The sequence below is a fragment of the Taudactylus pleione genome, unplaced genomic scaffold (genome assembly GCF_031769625.1).
Source record: "Taudactylus pleione unplaced genomic scaffold, aTauple2 ptg001137l, whole genome shotgun sequence".
Lineage (NCBI taxonomy): Eukaryota > Metazoa > Chordata > Amphibia > Anura > Myobatrachidae > Taudactylus > Taudactylus pleione.
In genome coordinates, this window is record NW_028285538.1 from 2,073,396 (window position 1) to 2,090,210 (window position 16,815).

General features: G+C 45.0%; 1 protein-coding gene across 6 annotated transcripts in view; it reads right to left on the reverse strand.

Annotated features, from left to right (window-relative positions):
- Positions 1-16,815, reverse strand: part of GPD2 (glycerol-3-phosphate dehydrogenase 2) — a 292,752-nt gene that overhangs the window by 202,112 nt on the left and 73,825 nt on the right. For all 6 annotated transcript variants that reach the window (XR_015874935.1, XR_015874934.1, XR_015874933.1 and 3 more), the window contains 2 exons: positions 14,415-14,512; positions 5,399-5,562 (listed from right to left, as the gene is read on the reverse strand). Coding sequence is in view for 3 of the 6 variants with exons in the window: in XM_088462040.1 (XP_088318166.1) it covers positions 5,399-5,562; positions 14,415-14,512 (262 nt within the window). In the remaining 3 variants the exon portion in view is untranslated. The remainder of the gene's footprint in view (positions 1-5,398; positions 5,563-14,414; positions 14,513-16,815) is intronic.

Sequence of the window (16,815 nt, forward strand, 5' to 3'; positions counted from 1 at the left end):
ATGCAGAAAAATAACAATTCCTGCACTAACAGCGCTGATCACTCAACTACACAGACACAGGGCCTGGTAGGACACAGCGCTGCATACACAGACCTGACCACAGCGGAGGAGAGGTATGCGGGGGGACCCAGACCACGATGCTTCCTTCCAGCGCTTCCAGCAGCGTTCACCATGCGTTCTGGAGAAGATGGCCGCCGAGGAGCAGAGAGGAGGCTGGCCTGGGGGAGGAGCGCTGCCACAGGACCAGTCGGCAGCATGCAGAGAGGGCTGTGTGCAGCGGGGGAGGCGCCGGCTGTGAGACAGGGAAGGCGCGCTCCCCTGGCATGCATTTAACCCCTGGGACGCCGCAGCGCTACCGCTCTGCTGCGGTCCGCTGTCCCAGGGGGTAGTGGAAGCGCAGGTTGGTCGCCTGGCTCCACGCTGCAGCCAGTCCCCAGGGAGCCCCCTGCCTGGGGACTTAGGACCATGTGATCAGCGGGGACCCACCGCGGGACCCCGCTGCTTACCTCTGTCCCCCTTGAATCCGGCCATGGTCCGGAGCATCTGGGGTCACTGCTAGCTGTGACCCCAGACGCCCACCAGCATCCCCGGATCAGTACCGGCGTTCTGGTACCGGCGGGGTGTAGGGAAGACAGCATGGACGTCAGGACTGACTGTCCATGCTGTTCATCCAGTTGTGCAGCCACAGCTGCATGAAGAATAAGCTTCAGGGGCTCTTCTAGCCCCCACTCCAACAGGTGCACCCGACTCCGGCCGGGCACCAAACTAAACTGAGGTGCCTTGGCTCGGGGGCGGGGTATAGGAGGGGGACCTAGTGCATCCTGGGAGGCTGAAAGCTTAACTCTTTGGTGCCCTGCGACTGACGTCACACCTATACCCCAAGGTATCCTGTGGATACCCTATGGACCCTGAAGTAGAAAAAGCTGTATTTGTTTTATCCTATCCCTGTAAAAAAAAAAAAAAAAAAAATTACTTCCCAAAACTCTCTATGCAGATGGCTGTCTAAGGATCGTGCCATTTAACAAAAAAATACTACAACAAACAATACTAAACAGAGCAGTGGGGTCTCCTGCCACGATAATTCCAGCAGATTTCTTTTTTACATCATTACAAGATAAATGCTTTCATTTGTTGAGCGAGGAAACACATTGCTGGTAATTTCTCATTATCCCAGCAGTGAGCACAATCGGAAAAAAGCAGAGAGAGAGTCTAATAACAACAATTTAATTCAACACTACCCAGCATTAGAAGAAAACATTTTTCTACAAATGTAAAATAAACCCCACAGTTTAGAGTATATTAGATCACTCATAACAAGTATATAATAAAATAATCATGGTGATTATAGGTGAGAGAAAAACATTTTGTGTAGAAAAACATAGAAGCCTTTGAGGAGGTCTAAATTACAACGGATTTACAAGAATAGCGAACTGTACTAAGGCCCTGATTCATTACGGATTGCTATTGCGACCGCAGCTGCGATTATGCACGCAGACCCACTGCAAAAATATGCTAATGTTTGCAATCGCAATGCCGTCTCAGCCCAACATAAGGACGCCCACTTCCCTTTACTCATATCCATAATACCTTGCAAGTCTGCAAAGCCATCGGTAACAGAGTACCATCGGAGCCTCGCGCACAATTACAACAGGTCTGACCTTACTCGGGATTTGCTGACCTCATCGCACGAAGTGAAAGCTCAAGCTGCATATGCCATCGCAGTGGATAATTTATGCTCGCCCCTGTAACGGCGTTCAAATGGACTGGCACGCCTGCTCTTCCCCGACCACCCCCCCACCCCCCGTCAACACCCCCAAACGGTCACTTCCTGTCAATCACTCTGCAATTTGTCTGCAGTGTGATCGCAGTGGAGCCTTCGAGCACTGCGGTGCATGCGCAGTACACAACAATCAGACGTCTGCGCGCGTAATCGCAATAGTGATCCGTAATGAATCTGGCCCTAAATCATGACATTAAGCATATTTTATGGAGAAAAATTTAGGGCTATTTATCAAACATACAATATAAAAGATTTTTGTTACCTAGAGTGGAGCTCTATCTGCTGTGGAGTTACAGTGCATTATGTTACTTATAGTCCCACAACAACTAAAAAGTTACCGGTTACTACCTATGCAATAGACACTATTTTAAGTGCAATTTTTGGGATTCTCCTTCTGCACCAGAAGCCTTGCTAAATACTATAAATACTGTGTAGGATACTGTATGAATAAAGCAGTTAATAGCACTTCAGGAGTACTCTCACTGGCTCATCTTTACAGGTCAGTGTGATCTGTTTACTCTTCCAGGAAAGGATATATGCAAGTTTCCTATATACATATAAAAGCATCTCACTCAAAGGCAAAAAGAGTGGTCTATCTCACAGGTTCTCAAACTCGGTTCTCAGGACCCCAAACAGTGCATGTTTTCCAGGTCTCCTCATAGAATCACAAGTGAAATAATTAGCTCCACCTGTGGATCTTTTAAAATGTGTCAATGAGTAATGAACACAACTGTGCACCTGCTGGGTGATCTGGACAATGTGTGGGGTCCTGAGGACCGAGTTTGAGAACCACTGGTCTATCTGATGCTGAATATCATATCTCCCAGTGAGAAGACAGTCCAATTGGAGGGGACTGTCCTGCACTCCCGATTACGCCAACTTTTGGATGATGATACTCTGATGATAACATTGCTGTAGACGCTCCAAACAGCCCTTCACGGCGTGCCAGGTCTTGTGCGATTCAGCTTGAGCAGAGCGACTTTTTTGCCCAAAAATGTGTCAGAAGGTGCACACGTACATAGCGATGTATACGATTTCCCTTGAAACTCTTCCCGGCAGCTCTGCACACGATCTCCACACGATCTGCACAAAATTTGGTGTCCAATCTTCATACGATCTCTCCTGCAGTCAGACTTTCACAGTGCATCTCCTTCTAGATTGTCAGATCTGCCATACAGCACGACAGATCCGACGATGCGATGAGCGACCAGCGGGACGCGCATTGCATCGTGATTGTGAGTGGGGACTCACGATTTTGGCATATTTTACACATTTTGTCGAAATTGGCCAAATCTGGTAAAATATCGCTATGTGTGTGGCCAGCTTTAGTCGCAATCGGATGTGACAAGCCACTTCATGAGACTGTGCTGATTAATTTGATATGCAACGTGTATATCTGTGTGCGATTGCGCCTGAATCTGTATATGAAGTACTACAATGCAGCGGCCACGGCTTTGTTGCACACAGAGTTCCCGCTGTGCTTAGTTTACAAATTCAGGCGCACATAGATATCAAATTAATCAGATGCATAACAAATTAATCTTGGGAAGTAGTTTGTCGAATCCATTTGCGACTAACAGCCAGATACAATTAGACGCGAAAAGCCGTCATTGGTGAAAAATTTTCGCCTATTGACGCTTTTCGACTGTTCGGAACTAATCTCCAAATTCAATTCCAGGCGGAATTCGCCTAAGCGGAAACTCAGTGCAATGTAATAGGCGAAAAAGTTTCTCCAATGAATAGCAGGCGAAAAGAAGTGCAAAATCTTTATTTTGGGGTGCAAACATGAAGAAATGACCCGAGACCCTTAGGACAGCCCCCCAAAGGACAAATCTGGAAAAAAAAAAAAAGTACTTTAATTTTTGGGGCAAAAAAGTAAAAAGTGGGGGGACAAGCATAAAGTCTAGCGAGATAGAGTCAGGTGTTTTTAGGATTGCAGGTGTGTTTTTGACGTTTTTTAAAAGTTCACTTTAGAGACATAAAAATATGCTAGCACCCATTTTCAGGTACCCCAAATTTGACTGGGCTACTTGTTTACACCAAAAAATACTGCTTTATGCCATTCTTCACCACTTTTGCATAAACGCTAATAAGAAGAAATGTAAACAACATAAGTACCCCAAACACTTTTATTAGGGCTATTAGTACATATCTACATTGTTTCCCTATATTAGTGCATCTTTTTTGGGGGTACAGACTAATTTCCCCAATTCTAACAGTACTTTCCGCCTGTTCCGCATTCACCACTTTCTCTTTTCGCTTGTTTAGGAATTGAATAGGGCAAAAAGCTGGGACGTGCGCGTAAAATTTTCACTTCTGAAACAGGCGAAGGAGGCGGAAATTTGGACAGGCAAAACTTTTCGCCTCTAATTAAATACGGGCCTAAGACGCATTTTCAGGTAAAAAAAAAAAAAAAAAGACTCTTGGCACAAGCCTAGTCGTACCGGACCAGGTGGTTCACATTCGTGCCATGCATCTCGCACCACATGGCGTTGTGAGGCTAGGTGTATGAGGACACATCTGTATGACACTAAAGGGGTGCTTTTAGTGGAGGAGAAAAGAGGCTGCCAGCTTTCAAAACACACTCCTGATGGGCCTTGAATGTTCACACGAGATTTGTGTCATAAAGGTTTCAGTCCACACTTAGGGATATGCTTCTCTAACAGCGAAGACAGAGTGACTGGTAGATTTGCAGACTTGTTCCACAGAAATGTACTGTGGCTTGGTTGATTGAAATGTTTACTGCCCTAGAGAGGTCGGTATGTAATGGAGTTATTAGAGAATACTGGACTTTTTAAGGAGGAAGGCAGTGGGAGATTAGGTTAACACTGAACAAAGTCCTCACCCAATCTTCTCCCATATACATCTCTGATCTCATCTCTCTTCACTCTCCGCTCTCTTCGTTCAACTAATGCACGCCGCCTTTCATGCCAGCTGATTACTTCCTCCCACTCCCGCCTCCAAGATTTTGCCCGCACTGCTCCCCACCTCTGGAACTCTCTCCCACTCCCCATCAGACTCTCCACCTCTTTGCAATGCTTCAAATGGGCTCTTAAGACCAACTACTTCATCAAAGCCTTCCAGCTATCATTCTAACTCCCTGCTACATGCTCCTTCCTCCCCATCTACCCCATCTGTGTCACCCGTTTGTTTTCCCCTCCCTTTTAGAATGGAAGCTCTTACGAGCAGGGCCCTCTACCCTCTTGTGCTTCTCTCTACTTTAGTTTCATCTACTTCTTACTCACCACTAGGGCACCTAACACTTGGTCGCTTATGCTCTGTTGCTTATCTGGGTGTTATGGTCACTAATGTAGCAATATATTTTATTCATGTCCTGGTCCTGTATTGTATTGTATTGTTCTTTAAGTCGCTTGTCTACAATTTGTTTATGTACTGTATAAGGCGATGCGAAACACTTGTGGCGCCATATAAATAAATGATAATAATAATGTATGGTATTTTCAAGGCTCAGATCTCAAATTTTACATTTTAGAGTATAGTGATCCTTCACGTAGTTCAAACATATATAGTGTTAAAATAAATAAAGTCATAATTTTCCATGAAATTTACAGATAATTATTAGACACTGCATTTTATTATAGTAGATAAAACACATACCATCATAGTAGACAATAGCCCCCACAAGTCTGTCTTTCTGCAGCATCGGAAATAATTCTAAGGCTTTGGACTTGCTCAGGACATAACTGCTTTTTAGGCACTGGCTGCCAGCGACAAGATCGTAAGCCTTTATGCCGACCCAATAGTAAGGCAACTGCCACCACCTGATTCAAAACAAAAATAAAACTGAATTACAAAAAAAAAGTTTACAAAAAAATGTTACAATTTATATCAGAAATCTCTTTCTAAAACTTTGCTGTTTTACAGGTGACAGAACTTACGAGTTAGCTACAGGTGCAGAATTGGTACCGTAGCTACCTGCCGACATGAATGGCCATGTGAAGCACACTTTATGACGATATTTGCTATTCTTTCCCAGCAAGGAAAAAATTAGGACATAAAATAAAACTTTTGTATAGTGCATACACATGGTCCAACTTGAAAGAACGATATGAACCGATAACGATATCGTTTATATCGTTCTTTCTTTCAACCCCTCTAACGACCAAACGATGCTCGGGCACGGATGGTCAATATCGACCATCGCCCGTGCATGCAGGCCGATCTGCATGCACGGGCGATATCGACCAAGGTTAGCCTGTTTACTATAGGGACCCGCGATCGTTGATCACAAGGTCGTTTTAGTAGTTGGGGGGTTGATTGTTATCGTTACCTGATCGTCTCCAAGTCTGACCATGTGTACCCTCCAGTACATTCTTTACTTATCTGGGCAATAAAGAAATCCTCTACCTCCTTCATGACATGACACGTTGGCCCAAATGTAATAGCCTGGAATTTTCAGGCACGACACAATTACGGACAGACAGCTGATAGATTTGAAGTGGCAATTGTTTTTAAGGCAAAGCCAGGTTGGTTTCATCTTACCTATTGCAGCTTAAAATTTAGCAGCTACCTCGCCAAAAGCATGCTAGTGGCCAAAGTTTGCAGGTTATTACATTTGGGCCATTGGCTTCCATAGCATCAGTTTGGCTGGAAAGAACCAAAGTGTACTATCATTGTAATGGAGGAATTATTTATTTACTGGCCAATTCCAAATCAGGAAACTATGGTGTTTTTTAGACATTGAGACTGACTACAACCAAGTTAACGGAACCTCAGATACATACATATTTTAACAGCAGCTAGTAGGATTTCAGCGTAACACAGGCAGTCACCTCATTAACGCATGACTGTTGAGGCTTATGCTGGGTACACACTATGCGATACATCGTTCATTCCGCCAACAAACGACATATCGCATAGTGCATCTATTTGCGTTTACAGAAGATACAGTCAGGTGCATAAATATTGGGACATTGACAAATTTTCATATTTTGGCCTCTATTCACCACCACAATGGTATTGAAATTAAACAAACAAGATGTGCTTTAACTGCAGATTTTCAGATTTAATTTGAGGATAATTACATCCAAATCAGGTGAATGGTGGAGGAATTACAATGGTTTCTATATGTGCCTCCCACTTTTTAAGGTGCCAAAAATAATGGGACAAACTAAACAATCCTAAATCTAACTTTAACCTTTTAATATTTTGTTGCAAATCCTTTGCAGGCAATTACAGCCTGAAGTCTGGAACGCATAGACATCACCAGACGCTGGGTTTCATCCCTGGTGATGCTCTGCCAGGCCTCTACTACAAATGTCTTCAGTTCCTGCTTGTTCTTGGGGCATTTTCCCTTCAGTTTTGTCTTCATCAAGTGAAATGCATGCTCAATCGGATTCAGGTCAGGGGATTGACTTGGCCATTGCATAACATTCCACTTTTTAGCCTTAAAAAACTATTTGGTTGCTTTTGCAGTATGCTTCGGGTCATTGTCCATCTGCACTGTGAAGCGCCGTCCAATGAGTTCTGAAGCATTTGACTGAATATGAGCATATAATATTGCCTGAAACACTTCAGAATTCATTCTGCTGCTTTTGTCAGCAGTCACATCATCAATAAATACAAGGGAACCAGTTTCATTGGCAGCCATACATGCCCACGCCATGACACTACCACCACCATGCTTCACTGATGAGGTGGTATGTTTTGGATCATGAGCAGTTCCTTACCTTCTCCATACTCTTCTCTTCCCATCACTCTGGTATAAGTTGATATTTGTCTCATCTGTCCATAGGATGTTGTTCCAGAACTGTAATGGCTTTTTTAGATGTTGTTTGGCAAACTCTAATCTGGTCTTCCTTTTTTTGTGGCTCACCAATGGTTTACATCTTGTGGTGAGCCCTCTATATTCACTCTTGTGAAGTCTTCTCTTGATTGTTGACTTTGACACATATACACCTACCTCCTGGAGAGTGTTCTTGATTTGGCCAACTGTTGTGAAGGGGTTTTTCTTCACCAGGGAAATAATTCTTCTGTCATCCACCACAGTTGTTTTCCGTGGTCTTCCGGGTCTTTTGGTGTTGCTGAGCTCTCTGGTGCATTCTTTCTTTTTAAGAATGTTCCAAACAGTTGATTTGGCCACACCTAATGTTTTTGCTATCTCTTTGATGGGTTTGTTTTGATTTTTCAGCCTAATGATGGCTTGCTTCACTGATAGTGACAGCTCTTTGGATCTCATATTGAGAGTCGACAGCAGCCGATTCCAAATACAAATGTCACACCTAGAATCAACTCCAGACCTTTTACCTGCTTAATTGATAATGAAATAGCGAGGGAATAGCCCACACCTATCCATGAAATAGCTTTTGAGTTGATAGTCCCATTACTTTTGGCCCCTTAAAAAGTGGGAGGCACATATAGAAACCGTTGTAATTCCTACACCGTTCACCTGATTTGGATGTAGTTACCCTCAAATTAAATCTGAAAGTCTGCAGTTAAAGCACATCTTGTTTGTTTCATTTCAAAGCCATTGTGGTGGTGAATAGAGGCCAAAATATGAAAATTCTGTCAATGTCCCAATATTTATGCACCTGACTGTATGTCTGTCAATGATGTTGTTCACAGATATATCGCATTGGCCCTGCAGCACAACAGCCGAAGCCTATATATCTTGCAATATATATCGGTACATTTGGCTGTCTGTATGGCCGACCACCCATATGGTTGCCAAGGTACCACAGACATCGACATCACTACCGGTTCCCGTGGCCCGTCATGTCAGGAGGCGTATTGGTAAGTGTGTATCCTTAATATCGTTTGTGCATACCACTTACCAAATCGTTGGATTGGTCGGCCCATCGTGTGGCCGGCCGATCCATTGCTCAGGTGTGTACCCAGCATTAGGAGAACCTTTCAACAGGGTCTGGATTAATATTTTAGGACTAAAATTAATGTAATATCAGACAGGCAGTGTTTTTGCAACTGAAATATAACACATGTTAAATTTCAACTGCAAAACCGCTGTCTGTCTAATGTAATATTTTGATCATTGCCAATTAACCAACTATCTAAAACCAGTGAGTCAGTAAAAGTAATCTATATTTATTGTTTTTCAAAGGATAGGCTTATACCCATGCCAGCAATACTGCAAATGTAAAATGCGTTTCATTACTATTACTATTGGTACAATCGCGTTATTTTTCTAAACCTGGGGATGTCCGTTTATGGTGCAGATTTGAGAACTTCAATACAGTTTTCAAGTGTAAAAAAAAAAAAAGAAAAAAGGTAGACTTTATTGTGACACTATTGTTACATTTTGTCAATACACTTTGATTGTGAATAATGCACTAAAAAGGAATATTATGATTAGCCAATGTATATTTGCTGCTAGTTTCTAGCAATTTTGCTTACTACAAGAATTAAATTGTGAAGATGCAGAAACATAATGATTAATCAATATTATTGCAGAATATTGTAGTTAATTTTAGGACAATGATACTTCGATATCCACGTTATCTCTCTCCAAGGTAGTGCCACTAAAACCACACAATATAATAGAGAGGTTCTGAGAACGGGATGCAGTCGGCATCCCGGCATGCACCGGGGAGGAAGGGTTAGGGTAGGGGTTAGAAAATTACTCACCATTCACTCCTATGGGTGTTAGGATGGCGCTGTCTGTATTCTGACTAGCGGCATCCCGACAGCCAGGCTGTCATACCCAACCCCTGAGAACAAGCAGCTCATACAGAATTACATCAATTTTCAAATGGTTAAAGAGAGGTTTTGGTGCATTTATTAGTATGGTCACAGTATGTAAGGTTACTTAATTACACAATCTCAAAGTGGAGTATCCCTCACTTTTCTGCTACCCATGATGGTCATATCTATGTGGTGGTGTGGAGGGATTCTAAACTATAAATTACGTTTTTAGAACCCTTGTTACCATACATTGGTGGGAAGCCTCCCCTGGGTTTCCTAACATTTCCTGTTCATCAGGGTTACAAACCACAAAGACCTGTTATTGTGCCTGATTCAGACGTGGACCGTAATGCAATCGCAGCAGTGATTTTATAAGCAGATGCAGCGCGAAAATATGCCAATGCTACAGCCGCCTGGAAATGTATTGAGCCACCCACTGGCAGATTCGCAGATCCAAGCAACTGCGTACAAACACGCAGCGGTGGGCGCAGATCCTTCGATAATCGACCATCTGAGTAACCCCATGGGCGTAAAGAACGGCCGCAGGAACTGAGACGCTGGCGCCATATTTTTGTGTACGGGATCGCAGATGTAGACAGATACACTCCCTGAAACTGGTCATGACACGCCCGCGTTTGTGTCGCCACTACGTTACCTCCCACAAAACGGCCCCAGTTTGTCAAACACTTGCGAATAAATCCTCACTAGAACCGTAATCGCAATTCAATCGCTGCACATCCACGTTGTGGCTAAGGCGCATGCGCAGTCCACCAATTAATTCGCTTAACTGTGTGAACATTGGAATAGCGTCGACGTCGGAATCAGGGCCATAGTCAGCTGCAGTAGGTCTTTGTATGAACTGGAGCAGGGAGGCACTCCATGCACACAGACTGACATGATAGCCATCCTCAGATTAGTTGGCTGTGCACTTAAAATCATGTCTCAGTGTTCAAGAAGTCTCTGCTTGATTCCTACCTGCACGCACCGGTGAGCAGAACGCTTGATCCCTACTCACTGGTGCGTGCAGGCAGGGATCAGGTGCTATGCACACCGGTGCATGCAGGGAGGGATCAGGTGCTATGCACACCGGTGCATGCAGGGAGGGATCAGGTGCTATGCTCACCGGTGCGTGCTCACACCGGTGAGCATAGCACCTGATCCCTCCCTGCATGCACCGGTGTGCATAGCACCTGATCCCTCCCTGCATGCACCGGTGTGCATAGCACCTGATCCCTCCCTGCATGCACCGGTGTGCATAGCACCTGATCCCTGCCTGCACGCACCAGTGAGTAGGGATCAAGCGTTCTGCTCACCGGTGTGTGCAGGGAGGGATCAGGCGCTATGCTCAATTGTACATGCAGGGAGGGATCAGGCACTATGCTCACCGGTGTGTGCAGGCACCTGATCCCTCCCTGCACGGACCGGTGAGCAAAGCACCTGACCCCTCCCTGCACGCACCAGTGAGCATAGCGCCTGATCCCACCCTGCACGCACCAGTGAGCATAGCGCCTGATCCCTCATCTGTACGCACTGGTGAGCATAGCGCCTGATCCCTCCCTGCATGCATCGGTGAGCATAGCACCTGATCCCTCCCTGCATGCACCGGTGTGCATAGCACCTGATCCCTCCCTGCATGCACCGGTGTGCATAGCACCTGATCCCTGCCTGCACGCACCAGTGAGTAGGGATCAAGCGTTCTGCTCACTGGTGCGTGCAGGTAGGAATCAAGCAGAGACATCTTGAACACTGAGACATGATTTTAAGTGCACAGCCAACTAATCTGAGGATGGCTATCATGTCAGTCTGTGTGCATGGAGTGCCTCCCTGCTCCAGTTCATACAAAGCCCTACTGCAGCTGACTATGGCCCTGATTCCGACGTCGACGCTATTCCAATGTTCACACAGTTAAGCGAATTAATTGGTGGACTGCGCATGCGCCTTAGCCACAACGTGGATGTGCAGCGATTGAATTGCGATTACGGTTCCAGTGAGGATTTATTCGCAAGTGTTTGACAAACTGGGGCCGTTTTGTGGGAGGTAACGTAGTGGCGACACAAACGCGGGCGTGTCATGACCAGTTTCAGGGAGTGTATCTGTCTACATCTGCGATCCCGTACACAAAAATATGGCGCCAGCGTCTCAGTTCCTGCGGCCGTTCTTTACGCCCATGGGGTTACTCAGATGGTCGATTATCCAAGGATCTGCGCCCACCGCTGCGTGTTTGTACGCAGTTGCTTGGATCTGCGAATCTGCCAGTGGGTGGCTCAATACATTTCCAGGCGGCTGTAGCATTGCCATATTTTCACGCGGCATCTGCGTATAAAATCACTGCTGCGATTGCATTACGGTCCACGTCTGAATCAGGCACAATAACAGGTCTTTGTGGTTTGTAACCCTGATGAACAGGAAATGTTAGGAAACCCAGGGGAGGCTTCCCACCAATGTATGGTAACAAGGGTTCTAAAAACGTAATTTATAGTTTAGAATCCCTCCACACCACCACATAGATATGACCATCATGAGTAGCAGAAAAGTGAGGGATCCTCCACTTTGAGATTGTGTAATTAAGTAACCTTACATACTGTGACCATACTAATAAATGCACCAAAACCTCTCTTTAACCATTTGAAAATTGATGTAATTCTGTATGAGCTGCTTGTTCTCAGGGGTTGGGTATGACAGCCTGGCTGTCGGGATGCCGCTAGTCAGAATACAGACAGCGCCATCCTGACAGCCAGAATCCTGACACCCATAGGAGTGAATGGTGAGAAATTTTCTAACCCTTACCCTAACAGGGAGGGATCAGACGCTATGCTCAATTGTACATGCAGGGAGGGATCAGGCACTATGCTCACCGGTGTGTGCAGGCACCTGATCCCTCCCTGCACGCACCGGTGAGCACAGCATCTGATCCCTCCCTGCACGGACCGGTGAGCAAAGCACCTGATCCCTCCCTGCACGCACCAGTGAGCATAGCGCCTGATCCCACCCTGCACGCACCAGTGAGCATAGCGCCTGATCCTTCCCTGCACACACCGGTGAGCATAGCACCTGATCCCTCCCTGCACACACCGGTGAGCATAGCGCCTGATCCCTCCCTGCACGCACCAGTGAGCATAGCGCCTGATCTCTCCCTGCACACACCGGTGAGCATAGCGTCTGATCCCTCCCTGCACACACCGGTGAGCATAGCGCCTGATCTATCCCTGCACGCACCGGTGAGCATAGCACCTGATCCCTCCCTGCACGAACCAGTGAGCATAGCACCCGATCCCTCCCTGCACGCATTGGTGAGCATAGCGCCTGATCCCTCATCTGTACGCACTGGTGAGCATAGCGCCTGATCCCTCCCTGCACGCACAATTGAGCATAGCGCCTGATCCCTCCCTGCATGCACCGGTGAGCATAGCACCTGATCCCTCCCTGCATGCACCGGTGTGCATAGCACCTGATCCCTGCCTGCACGCACCAGTGAGTAGGGATCAAGCGTTCTGCTCACTGGTGCGTGCAGGTAGGAATCAAGCAGAGACTTCTTGAACACTGAGACATGATTTTAAGTGCACAGCCAACTAATCTGAGGATGGCTATCATGTCAGTCTGTGTGCATGGAGTGCCTCCCTGCTCCAGTTCATACAAAGCCCTACTGCAGCTGACTATGGCCCTGATTCCCATGTCGACGCTATTCCAATGTTCACACAGTTAAGCGAATTAATTGGTGGACTGCGCATGCGCCTTAGCCACAACGTGGATGTGCAGCGATTGAATTGCAATTACGGTTCTAGTGAGGATTTATTCGCAAGTGTTTGACAAACTGGGGCCGTTTTGTGGGAGGTAACGTAGTGGCGACACAAATGCGGACGTGTCATGACCGGTTTCAGGGAGTGTATCTGTCTACATCTGCGATCCCGTACACAAAAATATGGCGCCAGCGTCTCAGTTCCTGCGTCCGTTCTTTACGCCCATGGGGTTACTCAGATGGTCGATTATCCAAGGATCTGCGCCCACCGCTGCGTGTTTGTACGCAGTTGCTTGGATCTGCGAATCTGCCAGTGGGTGGCTCAATACATTTCCAGGCGGCTGTAGCATTGCCATATTTTCACGCGGCATCTGCGTATAAAATCACTGCTGCGATTGCATTACGGTCCACGTCTGAATCAGGCACAATAACAGGTCTTTGTGGTTTGTAACCCTGATGAACAGGAAATGTTAGGAAACCCAGGGGATGCTTCCCACCAATGTATGGTAACAAGGGTTCTAAAAACGTAATTTATAGTTTAGAATCCCTCCACACCACCACATAGATATGACCATCATGAGTAGCAGAAAAGTGAGGGATCCTCCACTTTGAGATTGTGTAATTAAGTAACCTTACATACTGTGACCATACTAATAAATGCACCAAAACCTCTCTTTAACCATTTGAAAATTGATGTAATTCTGTAAATCCCTCCCTGCACGGACCGGTGAGCAAAGCACCTGATCCCTCCCTGCACGCACCAGTGAGCATAGCGCCTGATCCCACCCTGCACGCACCAGTGAGCATAGCGCCTGATCCCACCCTGCACGCACCGGTGAGCATAGCACCTGATCCCTCCCTGCACACACCGGTGAGCATAGCGCCTGATCCCTCCCTGCACGCACCGGTGAGCATAGCACCTGATCCCTCCCTGCACGAACCAGTGAGCATAGCACCCGATCCCTCCCTGCACGCATTGGTGAGCATAGCGCCTGATCCCTCATCTGTACGCACTGGTGAGCATAGCGACTGATCTCTCCCTGCACGCATCGGTGAGCATAGCGCCTGATCCGTCCCTGCACGCATCGGTGAGCATAGCGCCAGATCCCACCCTGTACGCACCGGTGAGCATAGCGCCAGATCCCTCCCTGCACGCACCGGTGAGCATAGCGCCTTACTGCAGCTGAGTAGTAGATATGGAAATCACCTTTAAAGCAGAAAAAAAGTTAAATCTCTTACTTGTAAACTGGCAGCATAATAGGCAGAGGTGCAGATAAATGCGGAGCAATCTCCAACAGGTTGGCACGTTCGTGAAGAGCTTCTTTCACCATTTTATACTGCAGAGAGACAATGGAGTTACATTGTGAATACAAAACAAGATTCAAAGAAACACTAACGGAATTATAAAGTATAGGGTTTATTAATCAAATTGACATACCTGTACAATAATTCTGTAATTCATTACAAAACTTAGATATTTACTTTTGTATTAGACTAATCCACGGCACTCACCATTCCGAGTTTTGGGGTGCAACATGGTATGTGACCACAATGTTTAAAATCACAGGGTCTCTGCACTCACCATAACAACTAACAATAATAATAAACAGTGGGGTTTTTGTTCATGAATTGATCAATGCATTTAAGATTGCAGCCCCCGTCAAGGGACCGCACTTTACTGCAAGTCCCTACTGTATTGCTCAGAATCTGAACATGGAAATGGCTATCATATTCGTGTAATGCTGCATGCACACGTAACGATTTTGTTAGTGAACGATTTTCTTTCAGTTTTTCCTTTGAAAAAGTGAACGATTTTTAGAAGTGTAATGAACGATTTTTTTGAACGATGAACGAAAAATGTTCCTTCCCTTAATGAAAATCGTTAAAGTTGGTCAGTCAGAATTGAACGATGAACTACAAATTACAAACGGGAACGTGCAGGAACGATTATCGTTCATCGTTATCACTCATAAACTGAACGATTTTTTTGAACAACAACGATATCGTTAAGTCGTTCAAAAAAACTTTACCTGTGTATGCATATTTTAAACTCAAGGTATGCTATCTGGTTTAAAGCTCACAGCACCTTTGCTTTTAAACGAGATACAGTCACCTAGCACACCTGTTGCAAAGCACCTAGGAAAACAGCTGTGAGCTTTAAACCAGATCGTATACCTTGAGTTGAACACTAATGTGATAGCTATTTCCATGTTCTAATTCTGAAGCTGCATACACACACAACGATTTTTTTAATGAACGATTTGAGTAAACGATTTTTTCCCTTGAAAAAATGTACTAAAATCGTTTACTACAGTTGTTCATTTACTAAATGTCATGAACGATTTTTATGAACTACAAACAATTTTTGCATATTCCCTTAATGAAAATCGTTGAGTTGACAAGTCTGACTGAACGACAAACTACAAACGACAAACGTGAACGCGCATGAACGATAATCGTTCATCGTTTGACTCAGAAAGTGAACGATTTTTGCCATAAATTATCGTTAAACGATATCGTTTAACGATAATCATTAAAAAAATCGTTGTGTGTGTATGCAGCTTAAGCAATAGAGTAGTGACTTGCAGTAAAGTGGGGTCCCTTGACTGGGGCTGCAAGCTTAAATGCATTGATCAAATCATGAACCAAAACCTCACTGTCTATTATTATTCTTAAGTGTTATGGTGAGTGCAGAGCCCCTATATACATAGATACACATACACACACACACACACACACACACACTCTATGTTCTATCTAGAATTATTTATTATATCATCAGTTATATCTAAGATGCAAACAGAAGGGCTTGATACATTTACTGCATCCTATGTGAATTGCTGACTTTAGCTGGGGGGTGGGGGGTGATGTAATACATTACAATCTGTTCCCTTTTTCCCAGTTATGTCCATCTCAATGAGCTAATTTGCTCCATAACTAACACAACCCTGTAAAGTCCTGTGAGTTGGAGTGTGTTATCTTGCCCATCAGCAAAGCTAGGGAAAAAACATTACTATCCAAGTTAAATTGATTCATAAAACACAGAGCCTTTGGCAGACTTGTAGATGTAGTAAATGAACCAATGAATACCATCAGGGGACAATAAGGCTGTCAGCTTACTTGTCAATAATACAATTAGCTACCGTTTAATAAAGATTTAAGACTCTGAAGCCCTCGTTCAATTTGTTACAGAGCTTTTCGGCATGGAGAAAACAATTTTCATCTATTCGTTTTTAGTGGAGCAGAGCATATTAAATATAACATTGAGACATGAAGCACCGCTACTTAAAGGGACACGGAGACCATTTTTAGATTTCTTTAGTATCCTTTTAATGTGAGGCTTACAAGATTTTATACAAAAATAATTGACCTCTTGTAGGGGTTTTCTTGGCTTTTAGAAATGTGTCGCTAACGCTGCTAGAGATTTCACATTGCTCTAGAGTGCCATTGTTTTTGTCTCTGCTCTACAATCCCTTTACCACCTTCTAAAGTTTTTGTGACCATTTTAATCAGGGCAAAAATCTTCTTGCAATTTGCCATACAACTGCTAAAGGGGAGAGAGACTCATAACCCTAGGTTTGCTCATAGCCTTAGACATTGGTTCACAACAAGAGTGACCTTCTGACGTTCAGAATATTCC